The sequence below is a fragment of the Oncorhynchus mykiss genome, chromosome 18, assembly GCF_057628025.1.
Source record: "Oncorhynchus mykiss isolate SJ-2025 chromosome 18, ASM5762802v1, whole genome shotgun sequence".
In the NCBI taxonomy this organism is placed as follows: Eukaryota; Metazoa; Chordata; class Actinopteri; order Salmoniformes; family Salmonidae; genus Oncorhynchus; species Oncorhynchus mykiss.
This window is the reverse complement of record NC_143039.1, coordinates 65,788,235-65,813,614: the sequence shown is the minus strand read 5'-3', so window position 1 is coordinate 65,813,614 and position 25,380 is coordinate 65,788,235. Positions and strand designations below refer to the sequence as shown.

Here is a 25,380-nt window from a genome sequence, read left to right as displayed (position 1 = left end):
CTGTAGATGTGTTTGAGGTTATGGTTGTGGAGACCTGTAGATGTGGTTGTGGTTATGGTTGTGGAGACCTGTAGATGTGATTGTGATTGTGGTTGTGGTTATGGTTGTGGAGACCTGTAGATGTGATTGTGGTTGAGGTTATGGTTGTGGAGACCTGTAGATGTGATTGTGATTGTGGTTGTGGTTATGGTTGTGGAGACCTGTAGATGTGATTGTGGTAATGGTTGTGGAGACCTGTAGATGTGGTTGTGTTTGTGGAGACCTGTCAGATGTGGTTGTGGTTATGGTTGTGGAGACCTGTAGATGTGATTGTGGTTGTGGTTATGGTTGTGGAGACCTGTAGATGTGATTGTGGTTGAGGTTATGGTTGTGGAGACCTGTAGATGTGATTGTGGTTGTGGTTATGGTTGTGGAGACCTGTAGATGTGATTGTGGTTGTGGTTATAGTTATGGAGACCTGTAGATGTGATTGTGGTTGTGGTTATGGTTGTGGAGACCTGTAGATGTGATTGTGGTTGTGGTTATGGTTGTGGAGACCTGTAGATGTGATTGTGGTTGTGGTTATGGTTGTGGAGACCTGTAGATGTGATTGTGGTTGTGGTTATGGTTGTGGAGACCTGTAGATGTGATTGTGGTTGAGGTTATGGTTGTGGAGACCTGTAGATGTGATTGTGGTTGTGGTTATGGTTGTGGAGACCTGTAGATGTGATTGTTATTGTGGTTGTGGTTATGGTTGTGGAGACCTGTAGATGTGATTGTGGTTGTGGTTATGGTTGTGGAGACCTGTAGATGTGATTGTGATTGTGGTTATGGTTGTGGAGACCTGTAGATGTGATTGTGGTTGAGGTTATGGTTGTGGAGACCTGTAGATGTGATTGTGGTTGTGGTTATGGTTATGGAGACCTGTAGATGTGATTGTGGTTGAGGTTATGGTTGTGGAGACCTGTAGATGTGATTGTGGTTGTGGTTATCGTTGTGGAGACCTGTAGATGTGATTGTGATTGTGGTTGAGGTTATGGTTGTGGAGACCTGTAGATGTGATTGTGGTTGTGGTTATCATTGTTGTGGAGACCTGTAGATGTGATTGTGATTGTGGTTGTGGTTATGGTTGTGGAGACCTGTAGATGTGATTGTGGTTGAGGTTATGGTTGTGGAGACCTGTAGATGTGATTGTGATTGTGGTTGTTGTTATGGTTCTGGAGACCTGTAGATGTGGCTGGTGCGCTCCCTGAACCGCTGACTGGATGGGCTCGACTAGGAGAGAAGGAGAACAGTGGAGACGTCTCTATACCTTCACTGTCTTCTGTACCGTCTTTAAGAACCCTGGAAAGAGACAGACAGAGGCAGAGACAGAGAGAGAGAGAGAAGCAGAGGGAGTGAGCGCCAGAGGGGAAAAAGGGAGTGAGGGACAGAGAGAGAGAGGGAGGGAGGGAGGGAGAGCAAGAGAGGGGGATGAAAGGGACAGATTAGACAGGCGGATTGATAGACAGATCAACTGATGTCAAAAAGTGATTGATGAGTCAATAAAATGCAGGAGAGTATTAGCTGTTACCTAGGGCTGAGGTTGGAGGGGTCTAGCGTGGTGAGAGCTGTCTGGTGGATCTTGATCTTCTTCCTCAGTTTCCTAGTGTTCTGCTGTGTTACTTCTCTGCCACTATGCAACTCTCTCTCCATCTCGGCTCTACCTAGTGGAGACTTCCCAGATGACACCACTCTGGGGTACAGAACGATGTTCCGCTCCGATTCCGGAGACACAGACACCAGCTCATCTTCCTCATCCTCTTCCTTCTGCACCTGGTTCTCGATGATGGATGGATAGCACTGGATCACTCGTCCGTTGCCTCTCCCTCTGACTAGAGAGAGAGAGAGAGGAGAAAGAGAAAGAGCATATAAGACAGAGAACACTCATTGGAGATTCAAACAACATTCACTGTGCATTCATGTTATTTTACAGACAGACAAGCAACATCACTTGTGCTTGGAGTCACACAATCAAATACATTTGGGGACACCTTGTTCTACTGATGAATCTGGATGCTATAGAATTGAGAGAACAGAGTATTGCTGTAACTAAAGGACTGTCTGGAACAGACAGCACAATGAGACCAGAGCTGCATCCCAAATTGCACCCTTTTCCTACAGAGTTCATTACTTTTTACCAGGGCCCATAGGGAATAGGGTGCCATTTGGGCAGGATTCCCATTGTAATGTGTGTTAGCCAAACAGCCACCTCGGTGAAGAAGGTTCTATTTTTATAATAGCTAAAGTTCTCTCAGTGTTCTGTGCTGCCACGGCTGACAGAACTCAAGGTTCTCTCAGGGTTCTGTGCTGCCACGGTTGACAGAACTCAAGCCTGTACTTAATGTTACATACTCTGGGAAAAATGCTGAGCAATATATATTTAGATATAATTGAATAAGGTTCCACAACCTTTTTATACACAGACACTCGGAGAGAGAAGAGAGATCAGGACCACAAATTAAAAAAAATACATCTAGACACCGTTGCCCTAGAGCACACAAAAAAATATACATATCTCAGCCTAAACATCAGCGCCACAAGTAACTTCCACAAAGCTGTGAATGATCTGAGAGACAAGGCAAGAAGGGCCTTCTACACCATCAAAAGGAACATAACATTTGACATACCAATTAGGATTTGGCTAAAAATACTTGAATCAGTTATAGAACCCATTGCCCTTTATGGTTGTGAAGTTCACCAACCAAGAATTCACAAAATGGGACAAACATCAAATTGAGACTGCATGCAGAATTCTGCAAAAATATCCTCTGTGTACAACATAAAACACAAAATAATGAATGCAGAGCAGAATTAGGCCGATACAGGCTAATTATCAAAATCCAGAAAAGAGACATTAAATTACAACCACCTAAAAGGAAGCGATTCCCAAACCTTCCATAACAAAGCCATCACCTACAGAGAGATGAACCTGGAGAAGATTCCCCTAAGCAAGCTGCTCCTGGGGCTCTGTTCACAAACACAAACAGACCCCACAGACCCCAGGACAGCAGCACAATTAGACGGACCAAATCATGAGAAAATAAAAATATAATTACTTGACACATTGGAAAGAATTAACAAAAAAACTGAGCAAACTAGAATTCTATTTGGCTCTAAACAGAGAGCACACAGTGGCAGAATACTTGACCATTGTGACTGACCCAAAATTAAGGAAATCTTTGACTATGTACAGACTCAGTGAGCATAACCTTGCTATTGAGAAAGGCCGCCGTAGGCAGACCTGGCTCTCAAGAGAAGACCGGCTATGTGCACACTGCCCTCCAAAATGAGGTGGAAACTGAGCTGCACTTCCTAACCTCCTGCCAAATGTATGATCATATTAGAGAGACATATTTCCCTCAGATTACACAGATCCACAAAGAATTCGAAAAACAAATCCAATTTTGATAAACTCACATATCTACTGGGTGAAATACCACAGTATGCCACCACAGCAGCAAGTTTTGTGGCCTGGTGCCACAAGAAAAAGGGCAATCAGTGAAGAATAAACACCATTTCTCTTTTGTACTTGAACTATTTGCACATCATTACAACACTGTATATAGACATAATATGACATCTGAAATGTCTGTAATCCTCTGGAACTTTTGTGAATGTAGTGCTGTTCATATTTCACTTGCTTTGGCAAGTGATGTTTGCCCATGCAAATAAAGCCCCTTAAATTGAAACTGAATTGAGAGAGAGTGAGGGGGAGGGTGAGATGGAGAAAGAGAAAGAGGTCTGCTTTGAGTGTTAAAATCCAGTATTGACTTGTAGGCTTTGGGAGCACCTGGCACACTAAGCCTTTGTGTGTGACAAGGTGGAAGCAAGAGCCCAGTGAAGCACATTAGTTAACTATGACCTGGGGAATAATGAAGGCAGCACAGGTACAGGTCGCACTTTGACCTTGGCTGTAATGAACAGCGTGACCCCTGACCTCAATGATTTTGATGACCTTTCAACCCCTAATGAGCCAGATATTTTGAAAAAGTCTGAAACCCTCTTTGAAGAGTATCTTAAATAACTCTCAAGGCGCCCCCAACGGGGACCCCGACGGACCTCACTCCCCAAAACAATAAGAAAGCACTGACCTTTCTGATAAATAGTTTGTTGAGGGAAAATGTGCACGATACGATTGTTGTCTCACCTAACTATTTTAAGATTAATGCACTAATAAATCGCTCTGGATAGGAGCGTCTGCTAAATGACTATTTAGATTGCTTATTACCTGCGATATGAGATGCTGTGAGTAAAATGCTGAATTTTAGAAGCAGAAAATAGCATGATATGTTTATTGATAGGTGACCAATGTTCTCCTTCTATTGATAGGTGACCAATGTTCTCCTTCTATTGATAGGTGACCAATGTTCTCCTTCTATTGATAGGTGACCAATGTTATCCTTCTTATTTAGTAAAAATCTGCCTTGTTGTTTCTGAAACCATCCAATGAATGTTCATGGCTCCGTGCACACACACACACACACCATACACACCATACACACCATACACACCATACACACACACACACCATACACACCATACACACCATACACACCATACACACACACGCACACACACACACACCATACACACCATACACACCATACACACCATACACACACACGCACACACACACACCATACACACCATACACACCATACACACCATACACACACACGCACACACACACACCATACACACCATACACACCATACACACCATACACATCATACACACCATACACACCATACACGCACACACACCATACACACCATACACACCATACACACCATACACACCATACACACACACACACACCATACACACACACACACCATACACACCATACACACACACACACCATACACACCATACACACCATACACACCATACACACCATACACACACACACACACCATACACACCATACACACCATACACACCATACACACCATACACACACACACACCATACACACACACACACCATACACACCATACACACACACACACCATACACACCATACACACACGCACACCATACACACCATACACACCATACACACACACACCATACACACCATACACACCATACACACACACACACCAACACACCATACACACCATACACACCATACACACCATACACACCTTACACACACACACACACACTATACACACCATACACACCATACACGCACACACACCATACACACCATACACACACACACCATACACACCATACACACCATACACACCATACACACCATACACACACACACACACCATACACACACACACACACACCATACACACCATACACACCATACACACACACACACACTATCCTTCTCTGATTAATCACCTGGTCTAATACTGTTCTCAGATTTCTACCCAAAATTCCCTCACTTCCTCTTGTAAATATTAAATGACGCCAGACTCTGCTCTGTAATTTAATGAGTCGCCAAAGTCTCCCCCAGCGGTCTGTCAATCAAATCAGCTCTTCCACTCAAACTTTCACTCAAAATGAATATCCCTCCCCATCCACAACCCCCATCCCCTCATCCCTCCATCCCCAAACCCCCCTCCACACCCAACCCCCATCCCCTCATCCCTCCATCCCATCCCTACATTCCCAACCCCCATCCCCTCATCCCATCCCCTCATCCCTCCATCCCCAAACCCCCCTCCACACACAACCCCCATCCCATCATCCTTCCCATCCCCACCCCCCAGCCCCCACCCCCCTCATACCCAACCTCTCATCCCTCCATCCCCATAACCCCAACCCCCTCCATCACCATAAAAACTCAAACTTCTCTCACCAATGAATATGCCCCCTCACCCCTCTCTCCATCATTCCCTCCTTCTCCTCCTCCCTCTGAACCCCCTCCACCATTAATACAAATCATTATGCCAAAGAGTGATTTTGAGTCAACTACAAGAGATGGAGACTGGAATAGTTTTTACTACTGTGTCATAAGAAACATTAAATGATTTTGGAAGAAGTTTATTCATGGTTATTTGTGGGTCAGTTTGTGAAGGGGCTCTGCACCATTATTAAAACATCCAAAAGCCCTTAAAGGAGATATGTTGACTATAAATTCTCAGCACAAACCCCTTGGCTTTGTTTTACATAGAAAAAAAGCCAACATTGATAGAACTGTTATCAGATATCTTCGTTAGTGTCTTTTTAACCGTACCTGTGTGTCCAAAGGTTTGGTGGACAATCTGGACATAACCTGTCAGAAAGAAAAGTGAGTGAATTTAACATGTCTATATTGCCCAACCCAGATGTTATCCTCCCTCTCAGAAACTCTTTATGACATAATGTTGTTACAGGAAATCTCTCATGAGCTGCCCCTCTCAATAGCATAGTTTTCCACTTTGCGCTGTGGCAGTGTGCGTGCGTGCTAGCGTGCGTGCGTGCGTGCGTGTCTGCGTGTGTGTAAAGTGGGCCAGTGTTATTTGGGCAGCAGGACCAGACACACCTGACTGTAATTACAGCAGCATTCCTCATTTAGGAACCCAGGCTATTGCTTGCACTCCATCATCTCTCTCTCTCTCTCTCTCTCTCCCTCCCTCCCTCCCTCCCTCCCTCCCTCCCTCCCCTCCCTCCCTCCCTCCCTCCCTCCCTACCTCCCTCCCTCTGCTCGCTCTCTCTCTCTCTATGTATGTGCATGTGACTCACATGGCACTCGTGTCCCTCCCTCAGGTTGTATGTGAGATCCAGCTGGATGTCCTGGACAAAGCGGCTGGTGTACTCTGGGTAGAGGTCCAGTACCTCGTATAGACCACTCAGGTTGATACACTGCAGGTCACAGTAGGTTAGGGCCTTCACATCTGCGTTGGTCTTTATTACCCGGTCATCTATAGACATGTTGGCCCCGATCAGGTCACCCTTACCTGGGGAGGGAGAGGGAGGGATGGACGTTTCAAACAGAAAGCTGTAAACATAGAATTAGAATTACTAGAATAGACAAAGCCACAATTTCTAGGGCTGTATTTTTGTGTCATGGACTGTTATTAATAACATAATCTGATCAGTCATAGATCATAGTTAGAACATAGCATAGAATATATTGCATGTCATAAAGTGACACTATGTTTCAGTTTTTTTTATTTAGGTTGCCCTCATTTTCCTGTGTTGGATGTCGGCCCCGTGTGTTGGCTAGGTGTGCATAATGTCATGAGGAAGCTGGAATAGCTCTTGAGCTGTGCTAAAGTATTTATCATTGTCATACTGAACTGTGAACACTGCTTATCTGCATTGGTGCTGGGGGGTGCTGATAGTAAGCAGTGCTGTCGTGACTGCTCTCATCCCCTCGCTCTGCTCTTTTCTCTATTCACCCCTACCTCCCTCACTCTCTTTCTCCATTTGTCTCCTTTCCTCTCCTCTATCTATTCCTCCCCCCTCTCTACCGCTCAACCCCCCCCCTCTTCTTTTGTGTGGCACACTCTTGCTCGGAGCTTGGCTGAGCGGTTTTGGCTGTGAGAAGGTTTGTAAGGAGTTGGCGTAATGCTTTAGAGAGCTTCACTCTTCCCAGATTGTCAATGTCAGCCTGACCTTCTGCACAGTCAGCAGGAGAGCTCTGAAAGAGAGTGTTGTCCCTGTTAAATACTGTATACACACATTACATAGTCACTAAGGCCCAGAACAAGGCAGTACGGCTGGCCCGTAACCTTAATAACATGCATGTCAATCTCTCCTGGCTCAAAGTAGAGGAGAGGTTGACTTCACACACAGACACATGACAACATACGCACTATACACATATGTTTACATGGATTTTGTGTTGTAGATAAGTGCTAGTGGGGTACCACCCCACACACACACTAATAAGCAAACAAACAAGCATACAAAGGCTCAGTCACAGATACTGTACACAGGGACACACACTCACACAGAGAGAGGGAGTGGCAGGTGACAGAGGCCTGTAGATTCAGCCCTACAATGTAAACTGTGATCCACAGGTGGCCTGTTGGGATGGAATCAGCCAAGTAGCATTACAAAGTGTTCCAACAATGGACTACATCTGCCTGCCTGTCTGTCTGTCTGTCTGTCTGTCTGCCTTTCTGTCTATCTGTCTGTCTGCCTGTCAACCTGTCTGCCTTTCTGTCCTCGGCCTACCTGCTCACCTATCCAACCCTCCCTCCCTCCCTTTCCTCCCGCTTCCCATTCCTCCCTCTCCCCCTTCCCCCTACCTCCCTCCCTTCCTCCCTTTCTCTATAGCCAGCACCGTGTCTCACCCAGTATAGCCAGCACCGTGTCTCACCCAGTATAGCCAGCACCATGTCTCTCCCAGTATAGCCAGCACCATGTCTCACCCAGTATAGCCAGCACCATGTCTCACCCAGTATAGCCAGCACCATGTCTCACCCAGTATAGCCAGCACCATGTCTCACCCAGTATAGCCAGCACCATGCCGTCCTTCAGCACCTCCATGGACCCAGAGCAGACGAAGAAGATGGCCTGCAGGGCATCCCCCTGGCGCAGCAGGTACTCCCCAGGGGCGCAGAACGTGGTCTTGATGTGCAGGGACAGGGAGCGCAGGCACCCCCTGCTGGCCGAGGCAAACAGTGACAGCTCCAGGATCTCCTTGTTCAAGTGCATGGTGATGTCGGAGCGCAGCTCGTCTGGGAAGTCCTTCAGCAGCTATATGGGGGGGGGGGGTGGAGGAGAGAGAGAGAGAGAGAGAGAGAGAGAGAGAGAGAGAGAGAGAGAGAGAGAGAGAGAGAGAGAGAAAGAGAGAGAGAGAGAGAGAGAGAGAGAGAGAGAGAGAGAGAGAGAGAGAGAGAGAGAGAGAGAGATTGAGATTGTTAGCCATGGCACGATTGCAGTTAAACTGCTATCTTGGTCAGGACCCTCTCGAGAAAGAGATTATTCATCTCAAGGGACTTCCTGATTAAAAAAGGTTAGAAAAAGGTCAGCTAAATAAATACCATTTTAAAAGTGATGATGTCACCAAAAATCTGCATGTCTAAGGCCACTTTGAATAAAGGCACTTTGGTGAAAATATTGCAAGTGTTTGCAATAAGTTGTGCTGACTTTAGCTGGTGCTGCATGGAGTGAGTTGAACTTTTGACCCAGCACAACTGGGGGTATCTTAAACAAACATTATTGAAAGAAGGCATAATGATACAACAGCACCACACACCACATCATAAAGCATCTCAAAGTATGACAAAGTATATACTCATCTAGGATCAGTTTTTCCTTACAGATTATATTGAATGGACAGGGTGAACCTGATTCTAGATCAGCCCTCCTACTTTGACCCTATATTGAGACCTCTGCCAACACACTATTGTTCCCACCAGTGGCACCGTATTGGGGGGGGGATGATTCACAGAGGCCCTAAAAAGTTCTTAGAACATTAGGCATATTTTTTACATTTTTTAATTATTAACCTATCATCATTAACATAATATTTTATTTACAATGTACTAGTAAAACCAACAGTTTATTTTTCTTTTCTTGATTTTGGCAAAAAGTAAATATCCAGAGTGCCTCTGTATTGGCCAACCCCCCCCCCCCCCCCCCCCCCATATTTACATGAAATGGTTCAGTCCTGCCCCCAAACTGTCGTGTCTCAGCTTCCTAAAGAGAAATCTGGCTTCCAAAAATGAAAAGAAAGAAAAGAAAGACAAGAGAGAGAAGAGAATGGGCGACAGTATGTCACCCAATTTTTCACAAAGGAAGCTGGATGAGGTCAGTGTGTAAATGTGGTGTAAATTAACCTGTTAGCTTAGTCCATAGTGAAATCCATTGCTCCCCTAACATTAGTTACTTAATATCTTCACAGAAAATTCTGAGTGTTTACATTTCGCTCTCTATTAGCCAACATTTAATCAATGCAGGCAAACTTTTAGCCATCTATTCACACTAAATCAGTTGTCCCTCCCCCTGCCTGGTGCCAGACCCAACAGATGCAGCTTCAGGCTTAGCAGCCCTGAACCAGCCCTACTCACAACTGAAGGAGGAGGTGAGCAGCATTGTGTTGAATGACATGTCAGTTGTCATAATTGCAGGTACTGCAATGCATTGAGGACATGAATTTGATTCTCCAGTCAGGAAAAATGTCACTTGACACAGAGGCAGCCAATATCAGAGCCTTAAAGGAAGAGATGCAGTCTCTTAGAGATGGATGGGAGTCTCTCCTGTCTGAGGCAACACTGATTTCTACGCAAATGGATGTTGCACCTCAATTTAGCAAGGAACACAGCCGCCAGAGGAAAAGGAAGAGATTCCATGACTCTCAAGAGGAGACGGCTCAGGACAGTGCAGCAACAGTGTTTCAGAACACAGTGTTTGTTACTGCTATGGACAACATCATAAGTGACTTGGACACTTGGTTCAACACCATTGCAAAACATGTAGAATACTTTTCTGCTGTTCTGAAAGTTGGTCAGATTAGAGGGGGTAAAGTCCCTTCTGTGTGCCAACCACTGATCATGAAGTATTCCAGAGATCAAAATGAAGTAAGACACCTGAACACTGTATATGCTGCCACTTTCCCCCCTAACTTGTCCCCTCTTGGTCACCTGAATTGAATTTGTAAGATGCAGCTGCAAAGCATTGTGGGAGAAGTGTGCATTGCTTTACGTATATTTTGCACACTGCCTGTGACCGTTGCTGGTGGCGAGAGCTTTCAGTAAGCTAAAACTGATAAACAACTATTTGATGTCCACTATGTCCCAGGACAGGCTTTGCAGTCTTGCCATGCTGTCCCATTGAAAGTCAGTTAGCTAGAAAGCTGGACTTCAAAGACTTGATCAGTAACTTTACTAACAAGAAGGCTCAGCGCTGGGCTCTTTGTGAGTAAGACTGAGCGAGGGCCAGTGATAACTGCTAAATGGTATGGCTGTGGATATTGGATCACTACACACATGATGCCCACAGGCTGAGAACAGACTGAGAATAGACTGAGAACAAGATATATCTCAAAGTAATGGCTGGATTGCCATAAAATTTGTTGTGCACAATCAAGACCCCAAGTGGAAGAAACCTATTGATTTGGTGACCTCTTGACCTTTCCTCTAGCGCCACCACCAGGCCTTTTCATTCCCATTTCCACTTCACAGCTGCTTATTTTCTAGTTGGTATGTAAACTTAGTTCAAAAGTCTGCTGCTGATTTTATTATTTTGTTTGTTATATAATTCTATAGATGATAATGTTTATTGTATATAGATTTATTTTTCTACTGTATTATTGACTGTACATTTGTTTATCCCTTGTGTAACTCTGTGTTGTTTGTGTCGCACTGCTTTGATTTATCTTGGCCAGGTCGCAGTTGTAAATGAGAACCTACCTGGTTAAATAAAGGTGAAATAAAAAAATGATTTTTTTTTATTGTAATTGAAAAGGTTCATGTATATTTAAGTTATATTCATTGTAATTGAAAAGGTTAATATATATTTAAGTTATATTTATTTTAGGTTATACATTAATGTTAAGAGAATTTTCCATTCAAGAATGTTACCATTAAAATGACATTTAGACTGTAAAAGACGGCCTTTATTTCTTATAGAGGGTATCAGTCTTATGTCAAATAGTGAATTCCACTGTATGCAGAATGTTGCATGCATGTCCGCACAGTGTTATATTTTCACAGCTCACTGTCAGTAAATATCCTACAGTAAATATTGGACTACGAGAGAGTTGCAAGCCTGCAAAGGTAGAGTTATTTAAAGCTTTGAATGGGTCGATTGGGTTCTGGAGGTGTGTGGTCGCAGAAACTGCGCAAGGTTTGGTGTGGCCTGTGGTGGTGGTAGGGCCCAATGTGATATATTTTTATGGGGCCCAATATCCCTGGCGGCGCCCCTGGTTCCCACCACAAAACACCAGCTACATTACTAAGCCATTAATGTTCTAATCATCATCTAATCATCCCTGACACACAACATCTGTCAGTCTCTGTTTTAGCCAATAGCAGAAACGTGCTGAACAGAAAATATCAGTGAGTCATCATGACAACAGAGGCCCACTTTAATCAACAGGCCTATCTATAATTCATACATCTGTGATTCATCTCTCTGCCCTATCTGAATGCTCTGTTCTGTTATGTCTTTGCTGTCTGTCTCAAAAGCAAACTGCTCCTGAGGCATGATGGGCCACTGTCTCTCTTTTTGTCCTGCTCTGTATCTCAGTCTATCCATCTCTCATGCTCTTTCTCTCTCATTCTCTCTCTCTCTCTCTTTCTGTCTCTCTTTCACCCCCACCCCCTCTCTATTTTTTTAATACTTGTTCAGCCAAACTTCTTTATGGTTTACACTCTCATCGTCAAGCCCTTGATAGTTGAATCAGGAGTGATAGTGTCGGGCTGAAACAATAACCTATAATAACACTCTCCACAAAGGGTGTTCAGATTGCTCACCTCGTTGGAGTCAATGCCGTTGTTGACGGACCATGTGGTCTGGAAGTACTCCAGCATGCGCTGTTTGAGGCCCTGGGGCAGGTGGTGGACTCGGATGAAGTCCTTCAGGTCCTTGGTGCGGGTGTGGTACTGGGACCAGCGAGAGTACATCCGCTGGATAATGGCTGTCACATTACCAAACACCAGGGCGTGCATCAACGCTGGAGGGGAGGGATGGCGGGAAAGAGGGAGGGGGGAAGGGAGGGACAGAAGGGCGGAGGGATTGGTGGGCAGGCAGGCCGAGGACAGACAGACAGGAGGGAGGGAGGGTTGGAAAACAGGGTTTTGGTGGGGAGGAGTTAGAGGGGCATGATATTGGGAGGTGGGTTTGGAGTTAGGAGTGTGGGAGTAAAATTGAGTTTGGGGGGTCACATTTGGAGATGGATGGGCAAGATATTTAGAGGTGGGGCATGAAATTTAGAGGTGGGGCATGAGATTTAGAGGTGGGGCATAAGATTAAGAGAAGAGGAAAACATTCTGAGAAAGATTTACTAGAGGTTGTGTGTGTGTGTGTGTGTGTGTGTGTGTGTGTGTGTGTGTGTGTGTGTGTGTGTGATTGCCCCCAGGCAGTCGGGGACATTTAACACAGCCAGGCTCATAAACATTCAAAGGGAGAACACTTGCCACTGTGACCTCATTTAAAATCACAGCCCCAAAACCAGTTCACGTCTCTGGTTTGGACCAGCTAAAACCAAATAGAAGCAGTCCAAACCAGCGGATCAGCCACAAGACCAGTCCTTATCACAGTAAAACTAGATAAAACCAGACGAAGCTAACATTATGAACATTGCCTGGTGTTCACAGATGTCATTCTGAATAGTTCTTACATGCATTCATTGTGATGTGCGTGTGTGGGCCCGTGTGTGTGTGTGTGTGCCCGTGTGTGTGTATCTCCCCTACCTCCGATGAGCATTGTGCAGATAGAGAAGATCTTCTCAGCGTCGGTGTTGGCCGACACATTGCCGAAGCCCACGCTGGTCAGACTGGACAGGGTGAAGTAGAGAGAAGCGATGTAGACACTCCTCAGAGAGGGACCGCTCAGCCCCGTCCCGTTCACTTCCCCCAAGGGGTCATAGGGAGACTCCAGACGCTTCCCCAACTCATGAAGCCATCCTGGAGACAGAGAGGAGGGAGGGAAAGATGGGCTTTGTTCCAATTCTCTAACCCTTCTCTCGCTCAAAGCTCAAAGTGTACACTCGTACACTCCGTCATGATTTAGAAGAAGTGTAAGGAATGGTGGAAACTTCCTCCAGTCATGATTGTGAGGGGTGGAGAATCAGAACACAGTCATAGGCTTTGTCCAAAATGTCTTCATTTGCTCTAGATAGTGCATAACTTTTCACCAGAGCATTGCACTATATAGGGCAGGGGTCTCCAAGAGGTCGATTGTGAGCTACCCATAGCTCGCAGCCTACCGATGAGTAACTCTCCAAACAATTCTGCATGTATTTTTCACGTGTTCCACCACAAATTGTCACAAACAAATCTCACATGTATCAGACACCTCAAGCTCCTGGCTACTATCAATCAAATCCACATTGACATTATCCCGCCCCTGGTTAGCCACAATTAACTTAAAAAGTAACAATATCTGCCCATTCATTTCCAGAAATAATGCCCCTGTACGTCTGTGTGGTGCACGTGTTTGTCTTTTATTCACTTAGTGTCGCCAGTTAGTGTTAATGATACAGTAACTGTCTTCTGGTTAAACAGAAAGACAAAAATAAATAAACACTATAAAATCTTTCCCCAAAACATTCATGATTATTTGTATCATTCGGGTGGGCTTTTGTTTTTTGCAAACTCTGTCATGACATATGCAGCAGCAAAAACATAGCTAGTCCAGCACATTCTTCTCTCGCCAAAGAAGCATTTAAAGGGGTATTTCACTCAAAGATCAACATTTTTTATTTTTTTTTCCCAGCCCTCAAATTTTGTCTTCTGATGTTATTTTAAGAATTGACATGGACTCAGACCATCCAATGTCATTGTTTCTACATGAATAATTGTAATTTGTAGAGAGAAAACAGAACAAAAATGTACCAAGAAAATCTGAATTCGGGAAAATACAAAGAGAGGGCCTATTTGAAAGCTAGGATTTTTTTTAAAATCAGAAGCTCACAACATATTTAATCATTTAAAAGTAGCTCTCATGCTAAAAAAGGTTGGAGACCCCTAATATATGAAATAGGGTGCCATTTCAGATTTGCCCATAATAGAGATAGAGATTTAATCAGACAGACAAACTAAATGGTGGTGTTACGTTATTGTGTTTAGAGGTAGGTGAAGGAGTCAAGAGCAGGAGAGCAGAGATGTCCAAGTAACGTCTTTTAATAGGCAAGTCCACCACAATAAGGTCAGGTACAATACCAAATAAACGCCCTCAACAAAAGAGAACACAGTTACTCACGGAAGGAGGAAAAACAACGCTCCTTAAACTTATACACACTCGGTATAATATGTGAAAATAACTAAGGCACAACCTCAACGAGCAACATCACATGAATAATCCCGCACAAACCTAAGCAGGCAACAGGGGTAATTAAACACACAGAAATTAAAGCAAATTAAACCAGGTGAGAAAGAACCAAAGACAAAACAAATGGAGAAGGAAAAATGCGTCAGTGATGGCTAGTAGGCTGGCGACGCCGAGCGCTGAGCGCCGAGCGCCGCCCGAACAGGGAGAGGAACCATCTTCGGTGGAAGTCGTGACAGGTGGATTGTCATCATATCTCAGGCTGATTGATTTGTGTGGATAAGATAAAGATATGCAATAATAACTGTATCAAATAAATAATTCAAATACTGAGCTATATTGTATGCTAAAAAAATTGGGAAGCTATATTATTTTATACTAATACAATTGCTCATAAAAATATAAACAAGTAATACTTTTTTGCTCAAAAGGGTATGATTACGGATAAACCTGAATGAATGAGTGAGAAAATTACGGAGGGTCAAAGATCATACCTACATTAATGTGGATGCTACCATGATTATGGATAATCCTAAACTAATCCTGAATAATGATGAGTGAGAAAGTTATAGAGGGTCAAAGATCATACCTTAAACATGCTAACCTCCCATGTTATTGGTAATGGTGAGAGGTTAGCATGTCTTGGGGTTATAATCTTTGACCCTCTATAACTTTTTCCTCATTATTCACGATCCATTCAGGATTATCCGTAATCATGGTTGCATCCACATTATGTACAAGTGTTTAAAAATGTATTTTATTCCTATTTATTATAAAAGTGACTCCAAAATGTCACAAATTATTTACCATTATTTTTTACAATAATCTAATTTCAATAGTTTTTTGCATAAAATATAGCTCAGTATTTTAATTATTTATTTTATACAGTCATTTTTGCTCATCTTCATCAAGGGTGTCAATCATTTCAGACCCCACTGTATATACAGTATACCGTGAGTATACCAGACATTAAGAACACCTTCCTAATATTGAGTTGCACCCCCATGGCTGGATGTCCTTTGGGTGGTGGACCATTTTTGATATACACAGGAAACTGTTGAGCGTGAAAAACTCAGCAGCGTTGCAGTTCTTGGCACAAACCGATGCGCCTGTCGCAGTCCATGTAGGGTCAAATGACATTAGGAGGGCTAGCTCGGAACTGCTGAAAATGCATTTTAAAGAACTGATTCTTGCTCTGAAAGATTCCAAAAAGTGGGCAATTATTTCAGCTCTGGTACCATCGCTGGGCCGCGGCTGTGAAAGATTCAGCAGGCTACTAGCATTAAACACTTGGCTAAAAGACAACTGTAGTTCTGTTGGCATAACTCTTATAGATAACTTTGACACCTTTTGGTCCATCCAAATCATCTTGGCTCCTGGACCCTGTCCGTGCATTTCAAGGCTGCGTTGAGACAATGACTTATCATTGGCCGAAGCCCTGCTCAGACAATCCTTACCATTATGTCACTGAGTTGTCGTAGTGCTGCTGCAAATGTACATTGTCCCAGGGGCGTTGGCAGTCATAATGTAAGTAACCTCATTTATGTACCTCAAACTCCATTGAATGCTTCTGTCAATCCTACAGCTTTTGTATGCCGTAATTATGCGCCTATGAACATGGGTTATATTGTTAGCACTGGGCGGTGTGCCCTAGTAGGAAATCCACTGTGTGCAGCTCACCCTGCACTATCAGCTCAAACATAAATACCATTGTCATGTCTACCTCTGATAAGCCTCCCAATAAAGCAATAAAGACTATCAATCCCAGAAAAGTGCTACAAATTGCCCACGTTAACATACATAGCCTAAGAAACAAGGTTCATGAAATTGATAACTTTCTAGTAACATAACATTCAAATACTGACTACCTCTGAAACTCACTTAGATAATACCTTTGATGATACAGTGGTATGCAATACATGGTTTCAACATCTTCAGAAGAGACCGGGTTGCCTATTGTGGAGGTGTTGCAGTGTATGTTCAGAGTCATATTCCTGTAAAGCTTAGAGACGATCTCATGTCAAACGGTGTTGAAGTAATACAGCTACAGGTTCACCTGCCTCACCTAAAGCTCTTTCTTGTGGGTAGCTGCTATAGACCACCAAGTGCTAACAGCCAGTATCTGGATAATATGTGTGAAATCCTTGATAATGTGTTTGATATCAACAGAGAGGTATATTTTCTGGGTGACCTAAATATTGACTGGCTTTCATCAAGCTGCCCTTCTCATGAAAAAGCTTCAAACTTTAACCAGTGCCTGCAACCTGGATCAGATTATCAGTCAACCTACAGTACCAGGGTACTTACAAACAGCACAGGAATGGAATCATCCATGTGTATTGATCACAACTTTACTAATGCTGCAAAAATCTGCTGTAAAGAAGGATCCAAATCCATTGGATGTAGTGACTATAATATAATAGCCATATCTAGGAAAACCAAAGTTCCAAAGGCTGGACCTAATATAGTGTATAAGAGGTCATACAATAACTTTTGCAGTGATCGCTATGTTGAAGATGTAAAGAATATTTGACGGTCTGTAGTGTGTAATGAGGAGCAGTCAGACGCTGCACTTGACACATTTTTGAAATTGCTTATTCTAGTTAATAATAAATATGCACCCATTAAGGTGACTGTAAAAACGGTTCAATCCCTGTGGATTGATAAATAATTATAAAATTGTATGGTTGAGAGGGATTTTTAAATTTTATTTATTTAACCTTTATTTAACCAGGTAGGCAAGTTGAGAACAAGTTCTCATTTACAATTGTGACCTGGCCAAGATAAAGCAAAGCAGTTCGACACATACAACGACACAGAGTTACACATGGAGTAAAACAAACATACAGTCAATAATACAGTATAAACAGTCTATATACGATGTGAGCAAATGAGGTGAGATAAGTGAGGTAAAGGCAAAAAAAGGCCATGTAGGCAAAGTAAATACAATATAGCAAGTAAAACACTGGATTGGTAGATTTGCACTGGATGAATGTGCAAAGTAGAAATAAAAATAATGGGGTGGAAAGGAGCAAAATAAATAAATAAATAAAATAAATACAGTAGGGAAAGAGGTAGTTGTTTGGGCTAAATTATAGGTGGGCTATGTACAGGTGCAGTAATCTGTGAGCTGCTCTGACAGTTGGTGCTTAAAGCTAGTGAGGGAGATAAGTGTTTCCAGTTTCAGAGATTTTTGTAGTTCGTTCCAGTCATTGGCAGCAGAGAACTGGAAGTGGAATAATTGGTTGTGGGGGTGACCAGAGAGATATACCTGCTGGAGCGCGTGCTACAGGTGGGTGATGCTATGGTGACCAGCGAGCTGAGATAAGAGGGGACTTTAGCTAGCAGGGTCTTGTAGATGACATGGAGCCAGTGGGTTTGGCGACGAGTATGAAGCGAGGGCCAGCAAACGAGAGCGTACAGGTCGCAATGGTGGGTAGTATATGGGGCTTTGGTGACAAAATGGATTGCACTGTGATAGACTGCATCCAATTTGTTGAGTAGGGTATTGGAGGCTATTTTGTAAATGACATCGCCGAAGTCGAGGATTGGTAGGATGGTCAGTTTTACAAGGGTATGTTTGGCAGCATGAGTGATGGATGCTTTGTTGCAAAATAGGAAGCCAATTCTAGATTTAACTTTGGATTGGAGATGTTTGATGTGGGTCTGGAAGGAGAGTTTACAGTCTAACCAGACACCTAGGTATTTGTAGTTGTCCACGTATTCTAAGTCAGAGCCGTCCAGAGTAGTGATGTTTTTTTACTTATGACCTGCCACTGACTCTGAGTAAAGCCTGTGTGTCTATGTATGCTGATGACTCAACACTATACACGTCAGCTACCACAGCAAGCGCAACACTTATCAAAGAGCTGCAGTCAGTTTCAGAATGGGTGGCAAATAATAAATGAGTCCTAAATATTTCAAAACTAAAATGATTGTATTTGGGACAAATCATTCACTAAATGCTGAACCTCAACTACATATTGTTAACAGCACTATCTTAATAGCACTATCAACAAGGCAGAACCTAATTTTATCGCACCTGGACTACTGGTCCAGTCTTACTGCTCATGCAAGCAGTAAAATCTGATTGGGAAAAAAAACGTATACAAATATGCCTTATGGAACAGCAGGGACTGTAAAGAGAGACACACACAGGCACAGACACACGTGTTGTAGATGTGTGTCTGTGTTGTCATTTTCTAACTTGTCTCCACCCCTTCATCTACACTGATTGAAGTGAATTTAATAAGTGATAAGGGAGCATAGCTTTCACCTGGATTCACCTGGTCAGTCAATGTCAGGTTCTTAATGTTTTGTACACTCAGTGTATATAGCATAATTGGAGCCCATAATTGGAGTCAACAATATAGTTTCTCTGAACTGTTTCCACTGTATCCAGAACTGTGAATGCCTAACATTGGGGCGGCAGGGTAGCCTAGTGGTTAGAGCATTGGACTAGTAACCGAAAGGTTGCAGTTCAAATCCCCGAGCTGACAAGGTACAAAATCTGTCGTTCTGCCCCTGAACAGGCAGTTAACCCACTGTTCCTAGGCCGTTATTGAAAATAAGAATTTGTTCTTAACTGACTTGCTTAGTAAAACAAAGGTAAAAAAAAAAACATACAAACTGAGTATTAGCAAGAACAAACAGATAGGGCAGCTTGAACAAATGCCAGATGTGCTGGTCCATCTGAAGCCTAGCGGGTCGGTCTAAATTGGGGATTTTGCGCCGAATGAACCTTATTTTAAATAATGGTAGCCTAATTGTCACGACTCCGACCGAAGGTGGCTCCCCTTCCCCTTCGGGTGGTGCTCGGCGGTCATCGTCGCCGGCCTACTAGCTGCCACTGATTATTTTCTCCCCCTCCTTATGTGTTTATTGAGTACACCTGTTTTGAGTTGGTTATAATTAGTGAGGCTTTATTAGTCAGCCGGCCCGCCTGGTTCTTTGTGCGGGATTAATTATTGGGACCTGTTTTGCAGTAGAGGAACGTGTTTGTTCCTGGTCGTGTATTGTGGTTGTGAGCACCCTGTGTTGCGTTTTGTGCATTAAAGAGCACAGCATCGCACTCTCTGTTTCCTACGTCTGACTCCACACCCACGACACCCGGAGCGTTACACTAATCCACCATTCTTTTCGCTGCAGGATGGTGGGCCTGTAAAAGCCTGTGCATTAGAAACGTCCGGGATGACTTCTGGTCGCAATCCATCCCTGATACCAGGTACCTGAGAACCAAAACTAATCCTAGGTCAGCTCCTATCTATAACGTGAGTGTTGAAACAATCAGCAGGTCCCTGAGACCTCCACCAGACACTTAAGAATGGTAATTGGATATACCGCTCTCACTGACGTGGGATCAGCATTAGAATTCCATAATTGAGATACAGTGCATTAATCCTGCATGACACTGAGGCTCAGTTAATTGGAAAAACAGCATCAGCTTCTCATGGCCCCATCAATACTGACCCAGAATCAGTTTGGAGACGTCAGGGAGATGTAATTGAGAATAGAGCCTGGCTCATCGATACTGACTGGGGATCAGCTCTAGAGGCCTCATTATGTGTTGGACATTATGTGTTCAGGGGAAGCCTGGGGCCCGGCGACTAGTCATTACTGTGGGACTACTCTACTCTGTCAATCAAAACCCCAGAAACAAATAAAAACAGGACATGTTTTTCCCCAGTCACATTAAATTCCTTCCCCGTGCATGAATATTTTATAGTGTAATGAGTGTCTCATTAGAAATCAATTGAATCAATAAAATAATCAACACAGCCATTAAAACTGCATAGCGAGATGCTGGTTGGGAAGCTAATAAACTCAGCAAAAAAAGAAATGTCCCTTTTTCAGGACCCTGTCTTTCAAAGATAATTCGTAAAAATGGGTTTAAACACTGAACATGCACCTGTGGAACGGTCGTTAAGACACTAACAGCTTACAGACGGTAGGCAAATAAGGTCACAGTTATGAAAACCTAGGACACTAAAGAGGCCTTTCTACTGACTCTGAAAAATGCCAAAAGAAAGGTGCCCAGGGTCCCTGCTCATCTGCGTGAATATGCCTTAGGCATGCTGCAAGGAGGCATGAGGACTGCAGATGTGGCCAGGGCAATAAATTGCAATGTCCGTGCTATGAGACGCCTAAGACAGCACTACAGGGAGGTGGGACGGACAGCTGATCGTCCTCGCAGTGGCATACCATGTGTAACAACACCTGCACAGGATCGGTACATCTGAAACATCACACCTGCGGGACTGGTACAGGATGGCGACAACAACTGCCCAGGTTACACCAGGAATGCACACTCCCTCTATCAGTGCTCAGACTGTCCGCAATAGGCTGAGAGAGGCTGGACTGAGGGCTTGTAGGCCTGTTGTAAGGCAGGTCCTCACCAGACATCAAAGGCAGCAATGTCGCCTATGGGCACAAACCCACAGCCGCTGGACCAGACAGGACTGGCAAAAAGTGCTCTTCACTGACGAGTCGCGGTATTGTCTCACCAGGGGTGATTGTCGGATTCACGTTTATCGTCGAAGGAATGAGCATTACACCGAGGCCTGTACTCGGGAGCGGGATTGATTTGGAGGTGGAGGGTCCGTCATGGTCTGGGGCGGTGTGTCACAGCATCATCGGACTGAGCTTTTTGTCATTGCAGGCAATCTCAACGCTGTGCGTTACAGGGAAGACATCCTCCTCCCTCATGTAGTACCCTTCCTGCAGGCTCATCCTGACATGACCTCCAGCATGACAATGCCACCAGCCATACTGCTCGTTCTGTGCGTGATTTCCTGCAAGACAGGAATGTCAGTGTTCTGCCATGGCCAATGAAGAGCCCGGATCTCAATCACATTGAGCACGTCTGGGACTTGTTGGATTGGAGGGTGAGGGCTAGGGCCATTCCCCCCAGAAATGTCAGGGAACTTGCAGGTGTCTTGGTGGAAGAGTGGGGTAACATCTCACAGCAAGAACTGGCAAATCTGGTGCAGTCCATGAGGAGGAGATGCACTGCAGTACTTAATGCAACTGGTGGCCACACCAGATACTGACTGTTACTTTTGATTTTGACCCCTCCCTTTGTTCAGGGACACATTATTCAATTTCTGTTTGTCACATGTCTGTGGAACTTGTTCAGTTTATGTCTCAGTTGTTGAATCTTATGTTCATACAAATATTTATACATGTTAAGTTTGCTGAAAATAAACGCAGTTGACAGTGAGAGGACATTTCTTTTTTTGCTGAGTTTAGATGCTAGCCAAAATCAACCACACATAAGCCATGATATGCTTCCATGACCAGCTGACACTACTAACCAAAAACGCCCACGCACCAAATGTCAGCACCATCCCTGAACCCCTCTAGACAGAACAAGCTGCTCACCAATGTCCGTCTCATCCATTGATGTTCAGGGTCTCTAGCCAGGTAAATGATGCCGTCCCTGAACCCCTCCAGACAGAACTAGCCGCTTACCCGGCGATGCCCACCCCTAAGGCGATTCTCAGATATGCTCACCCCTCACTCTTCCACCTCTCTTCCTGACCCCTACTTTCCCCATCTCTGATGCCCCCACCTCACAGAGCAAGCAGCTCACTGATGCAATACCCAACCAAATCCCTGATCCCCTCTCAGACAAAACTAGTCGCTCCCACCACTCACCGATGTCCCAGGAGTAGGCGTTTGCCTCCATCTCCTTCTTGCCGATGACGTACCAGATGCAGGCCATCCAGTGGGCCAGCAGGGCAAACATGGACATGAGCAGGGTGAGCACCACAGTGCTGTGCTGGGAGTACCGGTCCATCTTCTGGAGCAGACGCAGCAGCCGGAGCAGACGCACTGTCTTCAACAGGTGGACTACTGATACCTGGGTGGGGAATGAATGACAGGTGTGGTTCTATTACAGTAACAGCAGAGGAGGTGCAGAGGGGAGCTAGTGGCAAGTGTCTTCATCCTCCTCCTCATCATCATAACCTATTCAACCAAACAACACACCTTCTTGATCATCCTACTCCTCCTCCTCATCATGACCAAAACCACCAACATAGTTAAACACATCATCACCATCACCACCATCATTATCATCATCACCTTTATCACTATCATCACCATCACCACCATCATTATCATCTCCATCATCACCTTTATCGTTATCATCACCATCACCACCATCATTATCATCATCACCTTTATCACTATAATCACCATCATCACCTTTATCATTATCATCACCACCATCATTATCATCACCATCATCACCTTTATCGTTATCATCACCATCACCGCCATCATTATCATCATCACCATTACCTTTATCATTATCATCACCATCACCACCATCATTATCATCACCATCATCACCTTTATCATTATCATCACCATCACCACCATCATTATCATCACCATCATCACCTTTATCATTATCATCATCACCATCACCACCATCATTATCATCATCGCCATCACCTTTATCATTATCATCACCATCATCACCTTTATCATTATCATCACCATCACCTTTATCATTATCATCACCATCATCACCTTTATCATTATCACCATCATCACCACCATCATTATCATCATCATCACCTTTATCACTATCATCACCATCATCACCTTTATCATTATCATCACCACCATCATTATCACCGTCACCATCCCCTTTATCATCACCATCATCTTCACCATCATTATCATCATCACTATCATCAGCATCACCACCGTCATTATCTCAGCATCGCCACCATAATCATCATCACCACCATTATCATCAGCAGCACCACCCTCATTATCCTCATCATCCCCACCATCATTATTATCATCATCACCACATCATTATCATCATCATTATCATCACCACATCATTATTATCATCATCACCACCCTCATTATCATCCTCACCGCCATCACCACATCATTATCAGCATCACCAACATCATTATCATCAGCATCACCACCCTCATTATCCTCATCATCACCACCATCATTATCATCATCACCACCATCATTATCATCATCGCATCATTATCATCATCATCATCATCATCACCACCATCATTATCTTCAACATCACCATCATCATTATCATCATCACCACCACCATCATCATCATCACCACCATCATTATCATCATCACCACCACCATCACCATCATCACCACCACCATCATCACCACCATCATTATCATCAACATCACCACCATCATTTTCATCAACATCATTACCATCACCACCATCATTATCATCACCATTATTATCATCACCATCATCATCACTATATTTTAGAATAGATCAGCAATATTAAATTATTTAGAATGAGACCAACTGCATCATTAAAGCTCATGGTCATCATCACTCTAATAATCTTCAACAGGAATATAGTTATCCTCCATGCTTTGATTAAATACAGTGCTGCATATTCTCACACTTCTTCAATTTCCTTGATATTTGAGTGCTTGGTGCTGAAGTCAATGTGTGAGAGAGAGAACAAGCTCAGAGAGTGATTTCCTGTCAACAGGAATGCATGAACACTGTGGATGCGATCTAAAGGGCACAGTATTGCCTATAGGTCCTACAGGCCCTGGTCAAATGTAGTGCACAATATCGGAAATAGGGTGCCATTTGGGACACATTGCGTCAGGGTTCCCCAACTGGCGGACTGCAGGCCGAATTTGGCCCATGGGTGATTTTATAGGAGCCTCCAAGGTTTTCTGAGCAAAATATAAAGAAACACCAGCAAATCAGCTCCAAGTTAATTTTAGAACTTTATCATGAAGTATTCCCACACATAATAAAGAGATATATATATGTATTATTTAATATTTTATTTAACCTTTATTTAACTAGGCAAGTCAATTAAGAACAAATTCTTATTTTCAATGACGGCCTAGGAACAGTGGGTTAAATGCCTTGATATATGTGATCTATACAAACGTAAGCAAGGTTTGAAATGATTATGTTTTAGTCAAATATTATATCTGTTCTTCTTGTGGTCAATTTGAATTATTTTCCAGGCCCATGACATCAGCTCAAGAAAAAAATGTCCTGCAAGGAAATGAATTTGAGCAGCAATCTTCCTTTGTCGCCCAGGCAGACAGTAAAGCTCTAGCTCACTGCAGCGATGCAATAAACTCAGAACCACACATGCTGACACACACGAACGCACACACACACACTAAACCTATGGCAATAAAGAAGTCCTGAGCCACAGAAAGTACACACACCTGTCTGAGGTCTCACGGTAATTGACCATTATAAACACATATAGCGTCTCCAGGCCTCTACACATACAAGCCGCTGTTCTGCGCCTTGGGAACATCTACATTTAAAAAAGTGGAATAAATCAATTTAATATACACCATCACAATAAATCAATTTAATATACACCATCACAATGAATCCATTTAATATACACCATCACAATGAATCCATTTAATATACACCATCACAATGAATCCATTTAATATACACC

General features: G+C 43.6%; 1 protein-coding gene across 1 annotated transcript in view; it reads right to left on the bottom strand.

Moving 5' to 3' along the window:
- LOC110496868 (voltage-gated delayed rectifier potassium channel KCNH8-like) overlaps positions 1-25,380 on the bottom strand; it is a 104,911-nt gene that overhangs the window by 10,132 nt on the left and 69,399 nt on the right. The window contains 8 exon segments of the mRNA XM_090209101.1: positions 1,205-1,323; positions 1,553-1,849; positions 6,219-6,262; positions 6,712-6,926; positions 8,427-8,676; positions 12,399-12,598; positions 13,338-13,550; positions 22,570-22,774. Coding sequence (XP_090065227.1) covers positions 1,205-1,323; positions 1,553-1,849; positions 6,219-6,262; positions 6,712-6,926; positions 8,427-8,676; positions 12,399-12,598; positions 13,338-13,550; positions 22,570-22,774 — 1,543 coding nt within the window.